Source organism: Corvus brachyrhynchos, unplaced genomic scaffold (assembly GCF_000691975.1).
Source record: "Corvus brachyrhynchos isolate BGI_N302 unplaced genomic scaffold, ASM69197v1 scaffold94, whole genome shotgun sequence".
NCBI classification, from domain to species: domain Eukaryota; kingdom Metazoa; phylum Chordata; class Aves; order Passeriformes; family Corvidae; genus Corvus; species Corvus brachyrhynchos.
In genome coordinates this window covers 10,228,487-10,241,188 of record NW_008238330.1, presented here as the reverse complement: position 1 = coordinate 10,241,188, position 12,702 = coordinate 10,228,487, and the positions used below count along the sequence as shown (strand labels likewise).

General features: G+C 41.2%; 1 protein-coding gene across 1 annotated transcript; it reads right to left on the bottom strand.

The window, feature by feature from the left end:
- Window positions 1-870: 870 nt before the first annotated feature.
- LOC103615799 (C-C chemokine receptor type 4) lies at window positions 871-4,868 on the bottom strand. The gene is made up of 3 exons (XM_017734519.1): window positions 4,627-4,868; window positions 4,001-4,232; window positions 871-2,742 (listed from the first exon to the last, which is right to left on the bottom strand). Exon 3 carries the CDS (start codon window positions 2,724-2,726, stop codon window positions 1,656-1,658), a length of 1,071 nt encoding a protein of 356 aa, XP_017590008.1. The 5' UTR covers window positions 2,727-2,742; window positions 4,001-4,232; window positions 4,627-4,868; the 3' UTR covers window positions 871-1,655.
- Window positions 4,869-12,702: the final 7,834 nt, after the last annotated feature.

Below are 12,702 nucleotides of genomic sequence, written 5' to 3'. Positions count from 1 at the left end.
CTTTCCATCAATTTTTCACAAGTGATTTATGCAGTGGCTTCTAAGGTCTTGAGTACCAAGAATTTACAGTCTTTTTCTTGGAAATGAAGGTTCTTTCTTACTTCAAGTAATATCTTCCACAGCTATTCCTATTATCTGCATTAATGCAGATCCTTGCTTGTCATCCTCAGCAAAATGCTAATGGTAGTGCATTCACAAATTTAATTATGATTGATACATGTGTGTGTGGGATTTAAGTGTACTGCATTTCATTTTCAGCCTTGTATCATGAGAGAGGTCACATGGAGATGAGCTTCCACTTATGTCTCTTATTTAGTGATGAATACAATGGCACTACAATATTTTTACTTTTCTTCTTCAGCCCTTTCCTGATGTGTTTTAACACCTTGTTTGCTCTTTGGAGCCTTGGCTGAATGTTGAGCAGGCACTTTATTACTGACAGTGTAAGAAAATAAGTCATCTGGCTTATAATAAGTAATCCGAATGGTTGTTGTCCAGCAAAAAGACACACCAGAAATATCTTCTAATACATATTTTTCAACTCCTAATTTGTCTGCTGCCACATTACTGATTTTTTGCCTTTTAAAATTATTCTTGAGCCAAAATCTAAACACTGCTGTGTGAGTTTCCTTCCTGTTACAGATCTCTGAGTAATTAATATCCTGTGAGCAACTACTGGGGTTGCACTGTTTGCATTTTGCTGTTATCAAATGCAGGGATTCTTTGTGTGGTTTCTAAGTTATGACAGACCCTTTCTACACAATCTCTGTTGTTACTTTCTTTTGTTTTGCCAGATACATCTTCAATGAATGAAAATTGAGTCTTGGAGTTAAGTACTTTTGGAACAAAGAACATTCACTTTAAAATACATGCTTTTAACCAAGATGCTTCAAATTTATTCACACATGCTGGAAAATAAGGGTTTTTTTAAACACTTTTATTCAAAAATATTCAAAACACTTTCTATGTTAATTAAAATACAGAATTGCTATCCTGAATTACAGTGATAAAGTATTTCAAAATGCCTATATATACACCTACATATAGGCATATATGTCAACCTGAGAGAAAACGCACCTACAACTCAAAGTAAAGGCTTTTCCTTGTGTCTTTGTGCACAGAGAGAATATATTTTCTCCTTTTTCTTAATGACAGAGGGTATATCATCCCCCTTGAAAGGAAACATTTAACAGTAGCAAGTACTGCTGATAGCTACCTCAGTTACGAGTGAACAAGTCCTACACAGATCAACTGCAGAGTAAAAAAATACGGTAATAATCATCCTTCTTGAATACAGGAGTATGTTTTCCAAGTGCATGTGCTGATGACAAGCTGCTGTCTTACCTCTGCCCCTCCATGCAGGCCAATGTCTTGATGCTGGTGAAAAAGAAGCCACGCAGTGCAGTGCTTTGCACAGAGCTGAGCAGTGATTTGTAATCACAGCAGAGAAACCTTGCGTGTCCGTCTCCCATGTTCCACATTTGGGACACCTTCTGTCATAACACTCAGAAAGTCTAGGAGCACAAATAAAGCTGAAGTGAGTAATTATCTGGCACTAGCTTATTGTTAAATGTATCTGCATTTGCTTAGCTTTTCAAAGTTCCTGCTGTTGTCATTTTGCTTGCTGCTGAGTTCAGTGGCCGGTCTGAAACACTTTACAGAGCGTCTTGGTCTCCTGTTGACTGTGTGTGGAATGAACTGGTAGATTCAGTGTGGTAGGTGATGTGAACTCCACACCACTTGCAAAAATACCCAGGTAACTGCCAGTTCTTAAAGAGCATCTTCAGGTACTTCTTAAATTTTTCCCCCATGAAGAAGTAGATGACTGGATTGAGGCAACAGTGAAAAAGGCCGAGGATTTCTGTTACCTGGAAAGCATAGTCGAGACTCCTGCTCACTTGACAGTCTCTAATGACTCCCATAAACTCCAGCAGTTGTAGGAAAATAACAATGTTGTAGGGGGTCCAAAAAAAGAAAAACACAACCATGACAGCAAAAATCATCTTCACGGCCTTATTCTTTTTGTCATTTCTACAGTGAACTAATGTTTTAATGATCATGGAGTAGCAAAATGTCATAATTATAAAAGGGATTAGGAGCCCTAAAATGTTGATTTCCAAAGTGGAAAAAAGCTTCCATGTTGTGAAATTGCCTGGAAATCTCGGCTTGCAGGTTGTATAATTATGTTCATTAAAAGACTCTCTAAATACAAGCTCGGGAACTGAGGCTGAAAGAGCTACTAGCCATACAACAAGGCTAGTAATCAAGCCATGGAAGGCAGTCCTTGCTTTCAAGGAAAACACTGCACGAACAATTGCCAGGTATCTGTCTATGCTCATAAGCATAATGAAAAATATCCCGCTGTAAAACCCAACCAGGTAGATCCATGAAATGATTTTACACCAGGGAGTTCCAAAAACCCATTGGTCTAGTGTGAAATAAGACCAGAACGGCAAGGATAAAACGAAGAGCAAATCTGAGATGGCGAGGTTTAGCAGGTACACATCAGTCATGCTCTTCAGCCTCTTGTATTTGAAGAGGACCACGATGACCAGAATGTTTCCAACGAGCCCAACCAGGAATACCAGGGAATACAGAACAGGTAGGAAGGAGGCTGCAAACTTCCTGACGCTTTCCTTACTGCATGGTTTTGGAGCATCGTTGTAATTATCGTAATAGTCGTAAAAGGTTGAGAGTTCAAGGGACTCTGTACTTGAAGAACTCATGTTTTTTTCCCCAGTTCTGAGAAGAGAGGAGTATAAAAATGTCAGTGACTTTCAGTGCGTGAAGACCATGTGGTTACTCCACAGACCTGAATCACGAGTGACTGACTCACAGCTCAGCACACGACTCACTGCAGGTTCTCAGACATTATGTAAGCATTATGGGATGGGTGCATGTGCACACTTGAACAAAGTACTGTCCTTAGCATGCATGTACTTAGTCCTTGCACTATGGTGCAACTTGCACGTCAAGCACAAATGGATGTTCAAATGGATGAGAGGAAAGCAAACAGGAATGAAAGATGTGGGCCACAGGTGTCAAATCAGAGATGGTTAAGCCCCGTGTAGAGCAAAGTAAAAAGCAAAGCCACTGTTCATAGCAGTTCAGAATTTCACTCATCCACCTTTCCCATCAGGCATATGCCACCCACCGTAAGAAGACAGTGATAAACATGCATCAGACTTTTCTTATGAAATAACATTTACTGAAAGCTGCCATGAGGTTTCAGTAAGTGCTATTTTCGGTGGCTAAATGAATAACAGGAATTTTTCATGTTCTTTTCTAACAGGCAGATACAGAGTTTTAAGTGATGTAAGCTGGACACAGGGAAAATATATTGCTGACTTATGAATCTGTGTGTTATTCACATCACAACATCATTCTTTTAGCCTAACATACCAGAAATTCTGAGTTCTGTTCTTACTTGTGTGTATTGCTCACATAACAAGTGGCGTTTTTTTAGCCTAGCATACCAGAACTCTAAGCCTGAGCTATGTTCTTCCCCTTTGTCTTTATTTTGTGAATGGAAAGCAGAAGAGAAGTGAGTTTCATTGCTTTACTTGTCTTTGCCATGTGTGTTGCTGCTACATAACAGCAAAAATAGACTATCATTAATCTGAGACCTACTGTATGTAGTCCCAAGCATGACACCTTTCCAGCCCACAGTTCTGTTCCATTCTACAGAGAGAGGAATTTAATATTATTTACAAGCCACAAGGACAAAACCATTTGACACCAATGGTGTAGAAATGACAGCTTTGCAGCAACTGCACCCAGACATACCTGAATCTAATCTAGGTTCAGCATATCTTTGAATTCTTAAAAGCATATATGCTCACAGAATACACCCACTTCTGATGATGCAAGAATTCTTAAAAACTGCCTAAAAAATTACCTGAGCAGCTATAAAAGGTAAATGGAAAAGCATTACATTCACACATATCATGAGTATACATGATACACAAATGTCTGAGGAATTGCATTTTAAGAATTTTACCTTTTCTCCTCCTTTCTTCCCAGATGATGTGAAGAAGCTTCTTTGCTCTAAAGGTGCAGAATCACTTGCTTCTCATCAGGTAGCTCTGCCAGAGATGTGCTACCCACACAGCAATATCCACCAGCTGCAAAAAGCAGATGCCACTAGGTAGCTGTGTCTCTTAGCGGAAGCTTCGACTTCCTTAGATTATATCACAAGTACTTCTCTCCTCAGTGCTCATCAGAGACAGTCCCTTTAAGTCAGAAATAGAATTAAACACGTCTTATAATGTTTAAAAAAAACACAGTTTCCACTGGGAGACTGATTACTGAGTTAAAGCAGCTTCATCTCATCCAACAATCGTTAAAACTGATGTCACTAAGCATAGATGTCACTCATCTCTCATTCAACTGAAACCTCGTTCTTTTCTTAATCTCAGAAAAAAATAATCAAAGAATCATCTGTAGTGAGCAGAGAGGAGGCAAGCACTTGGTAGGTGTGTGGGAAGTGTGTTTCTAGTCCTTCTCTGACAGATAACTGATTTTGCAAGTTGCACTATGTAATTGTAGAAGAAACTGTTGTTTGATCATCCTAACTCCTACTTCTCTTACTAAAAAAAGAAATGAAGGCATGTTCATTCACACTACCTTTTTGCTTGATGTTTTCCATGGCAGGTTTTATATGCAGCAAATCCACCTCCTACCACTGACCAGCACAAAATGTAACAGTGGTCAGAACATCGAATAAGAAGTAGGATGTGCGCACGCGCGTGTGGTCTAAGGGCAGAGCATGCAACGTGCTGAGGTTTACCGTGGCTGTCACATTAGGAAGCTCAACAGCTTCTATGAATTTCTCTTGAGAGTGAGGTGGGCCTTATTTGTCTTTTGCGGGATCCTGAGAAGGGAGAAGAGAGCACAGAGAACATGTGCTAGTCAAGTGGGATGGTTGTGAGCCCTGCCAGCACAACAGCTGTGCTGGCAGCTGGCAGGTGCTCCTCTCCTCTGTTTCCCAAAAAAGGCCAGCCAAGCAGAAGTACAAGCCATTTCTCAACAGAGAAGCCTGCTTTCTCGTGATCAGGAGAAACTGAAGAGACAGGACAAGAAGCAGAAACAAGAAATCTACAGAAGATGGTAGTGAGAACAGGAAGATTCAGACATCTCTGTCCACAAGAAATTGTATGTTTTCTTGTTCACTCTCTGGTGTTTTTCCAGACACAGGTATAGCTTTTGTTCAGTTATGCTATTTGCTGCTATCTCATGTCTCATCATGTCAGAAGCACTGTTACACTGCCCAATAACTTATGTTTGGCTGAAAAGCTTGATGTGAAGACAGCGGGACATGTGGGGTCTACTGGTTTCAGGTTTTGCCAGAATAAAACAATTGTATGGGAAGGACCCTGTCAGTCATCTTTCACAAGATGCATCTGTGGAAATTTTTAAATCAGTCTGTGGGAGATGTTCCTTCAGTGCAAGTTATTGCTCTGCAGATCATCTACATTTTCTCTTCAGCTTACTAGCAGTCCTTAAAGGATGTGGACATCAGATAAGCAGACAACAGTGTTGTACCTGTTTCATCAGCTCTGCTCACAGAAACTCGAAGCTGTTCCTCTTAATGTTCTTTTGTCTGTGTAAGGGCCCCATTAATCTCTTCTTTGACATCTTGTTGCACTAGGCCCACAAGTTCAGCTTTTTACCCACAATAACAATGAAATTTCTTTAAGTAGATGCTTTTCAGGAAAAAACACCTCTTGCTCTTGACAATGCTCTCTTAGGCATTGATGTTTCTTAGTTCTGGCTGTAATTTTTTTCTCCTCAATAAACTACCATGCATCTGCATGCTTATCTTGTCCCACTCATTATTTTCAGCTCTATCAAACCCGGTATCTTCTTTGAATTTCATCAGTGGCGATTTTTCTTGATTTCCAGATGAAGAGGTGAATAGAACTGAATCCAGATATTATATCTCTCGGACCCTGTAAGAACTCCGTTTGGCTAAGGAATGATTTCCTATCAGCAGCAACATTTTGCGAGATGTGTTGACCACCATCAGCAACATTTCGAGACCTGTCCTTAGCACACAGGCCACACTTCACATATGCTTCTGATCTTTCAGTCATACTGTTAGCAGGGAAAAAGTCTGCAGCCATATGAATTCCAGTTTAGTATGATCCCTATGGCACTGGCCTGAAGAAAGCACCTACCTGGCACAGTGCCTCTTGCCCAGTCCTTCTTTGGAAGGCTTTCAAGTAGCAAATGCACCTGCCATAATATCAGTGCACTTCATACTAAATCACCAAAGGGGAAGGTCTGTCTTTGTAAGGAGACTGAGCAAGAGTGTTTCTGCAGGAAGAGGAATGCTCAGCCACAAAAAGAGAATAATGTTTATGGCTACAGATACCGAAAACTTGTGATGCGTGAACTCCAGAAAATGAAGATTAAAAAAATATAACTGCCAGTTCGTGAAAATCAAGAGGATGTGAATAAATCCTGAAATACCTTCTGATGGTTTACCAATGAACAGGGTTCCTGGGAGAGCCTGCAAGGAAAACTGTGGTGAAAACAGGAAAAAATAAGGGCAAATGAGACAGTGCAGAAAATAGAGGGAAGGTGGTGTGAGTGCAGGTCCTGCAATTGCTTGGAGAGAAAGAACAGTGGAAGGGACTGAGTGTAACTATAGTCTGCAGTAGGGGAGCTCTGAGGTCCCCTTCTGACATGGCAGCCTGTCTTTTTCAGCTGCTTCTTGGAGAACCTGGCAGAGACTAAGAAAAGGAGAATGGCAGGAGATGGCAAGATTAAGGGGAAAGGGGGAAGGCTTCTCAGTGGTGCTGCTGTAAAACTAATGGTTTTGCAGGGGAAGCGAAGAAGAAAAGAAGTCATCTTACTTCTTTACTAAATGGTATCAGGATATGTGGCACTGACCAAATATATCATGAGTGCACAGGGGTGGACCAAACCTGATTAGCCTGACTGGAAGGAGATTAACCTTTTATATGGGATGGTGTTTGGGGGGGGGCACATTAAATACAGCAGGATACAATACAATATTAATATAAATTTTAATAAAAGCAAAATGCGGAACAACCTATACCATAAAAAACTTTGCTTTTCACCAAAAGATTATTTCAGCCACTCCCATCTTTTATGGGAATTCTTATGATTAATTTGCCATTTTACAGGAGGCATAGGACTCTTGCCCAGGGAAGGACTGGAGATAGACATTTACCTAACCCACTAGGCTGTGAGATACTCACTACTGGTATGACAGTGCACCATCCATTCTGTCTGATCTCAATGCTGGCCAGGGACAGATGATTCAGACAAGTCCTCCTTTGGAAGACGCTTGCCCAGGAGAGAAGCAGATGACAGTAAATAAAAAGGGACCACTAATTGCAAGAATGAGTATTTTGATTGATTGTGTGGATCAGCGCGGGATCCATGCTGCCACAGATGGGCAAACATTTACCTTTCTCATCAAAGCATTCTCTCCATCAGGTGGCCAAGTCCTTCATGCATGGTCAGGCCTTGTGTGATTCTTCTTTTGCAGTTCAGGTGAATTTGGATTGCAGTTTGCACGCCTCTAGCTCCCATACTTCCTTGTTAGCAAAGTGTTTGTTCTACCAGCTAATTGTACAGTTCCTTTCTTTGTAATTTTTAATGCATTCCAAATTTCCTGTACATGACTAAAACTGCATCATTCTGAGAGAGAACTTAAGAAGGGAAGTGAGTGATTTCCCCGTTTTAGAGACAACCCCTGTGTACACTGTTTCTCAGGTGATTCATTCACCATTTATTCAATCTTTTTGAAAGCATGAATTCCCTTTGGCTAAGATAGCTGTTTGTGCTGACAAGGAAATGATTTAAGCCAAAAACATATTTTGCTTGCTCAACACTAAGCTGCAATTCCCCTCATCTTTTTTGCTTTCAGGGGACCAGCCCTGCGCATTCTACTGTTTGTATCCACTGGTGATTCTGTGAATGGTGTCAGTCATCCTTCTCCTCGGTCTAATTTCCTTTCTTTCCACATGCCGTGCTTGCAAAACTGCTATAGACAGAACTCCTCATTAAAAAAAAGAACTGAAAATTCTCACCTCAAAAATGACAGAAACAGTCATTTTATATGCCTAATTTTACTAAAAATAAAAATCACTAATGCAAAAAACATGAGTTTTACTCTTCTTAACTGTGAAATGGCACAGCAGGGAGCTTTCCTTGTGATGCTCAGCGATCTGTTAAATGTTACCAAGCTGTTTCTACAGGTAGGTGAGAAATTTGGGCTGTTTCCACTCTGAGGAGCCGTTGATACCTGAGATTTAATTTTTTGTTTTTCCTAAATGTCCCAGCCATCACCCAACCATCACTATGAGGTCCTCTTAAAGGACGTTTTTTCTGAAGAAAAAAAAAAAAGACAAGGCAGTGGTGAATAGCAGAAGTGTTCTCAGGCCACTTTTTTTGATGTTTATTGTGATGAGTTTAGATACAGAGGAATGATGACAATGTGGCAAAAAGGCTTTGGATTCTGTGTGCTTTGTGTTGCTGGTAGCCTTTAAAAGCTTATTAAATGCTTTTAAGGTTTATTAAATACAACAAAGACAGTAAAAGGTCTTCATTGGAGCATCTCTTTCATCTTTGTGATTCACAGGCTATTCTGATGTGTTATGTGAATTGTTGGTGAAACTGCCTGTAGTTAATTTTACATCTACAGACTTACATTTGCTCACAAGCAAATAAATGAAACCTCTGAGAAATTGATGTTTCTTCCATCAGCAGAATGTAGTGACTAATTTTTTCTTACTTTTCATAAATATATTTTTTACACTCTGTCTTTTTTAATCAGTGACTCCACTTGTTTGGCTGGGGTGCCCTGCTTTAACCATGAATGACTTTCAAGTCCAACAGGGTTTAATAATGCCACCTTCTGGTGGAAATGCAAAGAAAGCATTGACGCTAAAGATGGGCAGAAGGAATGAAGGAGCGAGCTTAGAGCAGAGGGTCCTGCGGGGGCAAGGCTGATTACAGGGATGGTGAGAGGGTGTGGTGACTCTGGAAATACTTGGCTCCCGGTGCTGTTGGCCTTGTGCAAAAAGATGCATACTACTGTCTACCACTGCCCCTTCTGAATCTGACCTGATCTGTAAACCCTGGCCTGTGCATTCTGTATTGTTTTTACGATAACTGGTATTTTGACCATCCCTTCACTGTAGCCCCCTGAAACCTGAACTACCAGGAGGATCTGGAGAGCAAGGCTCAGCAACAGGACCAAGAAAAAGGAGCTGAACAAGAAACCAACTGAGGGTGAGCCTTAATGAGGGCTCCCTTGGAAAAAAGCAACAACAAAAAGCTGATCACAGTATGAGGATACCTAATTTCTAAACAGGACTCCGAGGAGGAGAGGGACTACAATAAAGCAAAGATTCATTGCAAAGGGGCTCTGAAGCCACTTGGGGGTTATGACCTGGTCCAATTTTAGTCAGCTCTGATACTGCCATTCCCAAAACAGGCAAACCCAGCTTTGAGTCTCCTCAGACACCTTCCTTCCAGGGCAAAGAAGATGTGAGGTGAAGCTCCTTCATCTGTACCAGAAGGCCTAGCATGATGTCCGTAGGAGGTGCTGAAAAGGCAATTCCTGTGCACGCTTAACCAGTTCCCCATCCCTGCCTGGTTACAGGCCATCAGCACTGCTGGTTGAGGCCCTTCCGGTGGGAAATGTTCCCCCTTGCTTTGTGCTCCAGCTACGGCCAAACTGGGATCTCTGTTGCTCAGCAATTGCCTGGGGCAAAGTGGGTGGCGAAGGGCCGTGAACAAAGGTGGTTCAACAACCTGCTCCAGGTGCGTTTCAGATTTACCATTTCCTTCTGGTTTGCTCCTGCCTGGTTGGAGACTGGAAAAATAATTGTTGCTGCAGCTCAGGGTTTCAAGGAGCTCCTATCTGTAAGGAACCGTCCTGGTCCGGGGCACAGGAGATTCCACGTGGGAGCAGTAGGTCGTGTCTGACACCAGGGGGAACTGTCTGTCAGAGGTGCGTGGAGCCACCGCCCCTGCGCTGCCTCAGCTTTGTCGGTGTCCTCCATCGTGCTCTGCCCGTACGGGCCGCTGCAATCTCTGCTGCCATTTCTCTGCCTCTCGGTGCCGCTGGCTTTAATTTTAATGTAGCAAATTTATGGGCTAAACGCGAACTCCTCGTGGGCAAAATGCAGCTTCTCAGCTGCCTGCACTATCCTGGCATATTGGACCTATGTGTTGTGGAACTGTTGTGCTGCAGCTGGATATGGAGCAGTGACAGATGCATGCAATGGATCAGAGACTTAACAATATGAGTGGGGTGGGAAACAGACTGTTCCAGTGACAGCTGCAGCTGGAAAGTGGATAATATCCCCTGTATAGTGAAACAGCAGTGCCAGAGTCCTTGCTCTCATTCTCTATCCCATTCACTACCCTCTGCCTTCAGTGATATAAAGCTCATGTACGTCTTCCTGATTGAAATATCATGGTCAGAAATTTGGTAAATGCAAACTGTTCTTCTTGATTGAAATATGTACGTCTTCTTGATTGAAATATCATGGTCAGAAATTTGGTAAATGCAAACTGTTCTTCACAAACAAACCATTTTCCTCATGTCCAATGGGGGTTATTTTACAGTATTTCTTTAGGGAGAGGAATGAAAAATGCAATATATTAACATTTTTGTGTCGAGTATTAGTGCAACAAGCAAAATCAGACAGGAACAGTCGGTGGACTTTTTTTCCCCCATACTGAAAACAATGTGTTAACACTTGCCCTGTAAAATGCAGATCTCAAATTTGGGTGTGTATGGTGAAAACCAAGTTCTTAGAGTTGCTACCAAGTAAATTAGGAAGTTCTGCTTAACAGTGGCAGCAGAATTACTGCCAACTTCAACAGAAACTGAATGTGGTAAGTGTCAGAAAACAATCTTTAATAGTTAGAAATTGTTCTCAATTTTTGCTTTGACTACTGAACTTGAATTTCAAACTAATAACTCTGGATGGCTCAGGTTTTCATTAGAATTTCAGGTGTCCTACAGAGTTAGGAAACTGAAGTGCAAACAGTAAAACTTCGAGCAGGACTATGTATGTTCTTAATACAGAAAATATTTCATTCAGTGGCTATTTTAGAAGTGGTGTGTCAATGGCCCTTGGCAAAGCACGGCATCATGCTTGGGCTATAACTGCAGCAGAAAGAATTTACCACCTAGGACCTGAAAAAGCAACAGTGGGTAGAGATAGTGCAACTTCAGATTTTCTTTGAAAAATTCTCATTTGATTTTTAGTGATAGCAGGACTTGGGGTTTGCATGGATCAGACTTTTTCCCTTGTGGTCCTGCTAAGACAAGGGCTTTGTATCACTCACAAGATCTCAGTGAGGGACTTCACAAAGATCACAGAGACAAAATGGAAATGACAGTACTTAACCCATAACCCATTACTTAATTAATAGTTTCTCTGTGAAGAACATCATTAAAACTTCAGACTGCCCTGGGCGAGGACTTCAAATCCACTCCCAGCAAATGCTGAATCCAAAGGAAATATGTGGGTAGCGACTGGCTCCTTCTGATGCCAGTGTTGAAAATGACAGCTTTCACTGCTGAGCAATTTCCTAGGCCAATGTGATGCTTTGACTTGCTGCATTTCTAAGCTTTTTGTACAAGTTTTTTGTTAAAAAACCCAAGAAACCAGAGTGGTTAAAAAAAAAAACAAAAACAAACAACAAGAAGAAATGTAAATCCTATTATTTTGGAGCTGTGATGTAATATTTGATTGAGACAGATTCACAGTGGCACCTAAAAAATACTGATGTCCATGTATCTCCCTGCAAGCAGTTTGGCTGAATGTGTCTTGTTCATTCTATTTTTAAGTAGAACATGAAATACAGTCGTGAACCTGCCAAGGAAATTTGGATTCAGGTTTTATTAGTTCCTCAAACTGTAACCCAGCTGGAAAAAGATTTATGGTAAATGTCAGTGTGATTGTCAAACAGGAAAAAAAGTTGATCATGATGAAAAATAAAGATGCAAAGATAGCTCATCACCCCTCAAAAGCCCAAAGCCCAACACCCACCCCCCCAAACCCAGAGGTTTCCTCCCCTCCTTTTTGCACAACCAAATACAATTAACTGGAAGTGCAGTTCTTAAAGAGACATCAATGGGCTCTCAGTCAGGCTTGAATGGTGCAGTGCAGCAAAGGGCAGCAATGCCGGTCTCAGCTTGCAGCTGAACCCAGACCTGGCAAAGTTTGTTACTTGCTGCTTTCAGAGCACTGGTATGTCCCATGGAGGCCAAAGTTTTTTAAAGAATAGAAGTTTTTTAAGTTACAAGAATACTCTTCCAGCTAATACAAAAAAAAAAAAAAAAAAAAAAAAAGGAAAATGGTGATTTTGGTTTTCACTTGGGTTTTCAAAGATTTAGCACTGCTCCTATGAGGAGGAACCTGCATAAACCAGCGGTTTGTTGCAGAGCCCAACGCCTAGAAGCTCCCGAAGCTTTTAATCTCATACAAATGCTCAAATATTGGGCAATAAAACCATGAAAATAAATGGCAAACTTTATATAATAACTTGCAAATACATGGCATAAAACCTGATAATGTCATGCTGGCAATCCTTGAAAGTATTCCATTGCACAGTGTGGCAGAGAAGACTGGAGCACAGGTTGTCAGGAGGGGCCCTTGGCTTGTGTTCCGGTTTGGCCAAATTTAGAAATATATATCCTCT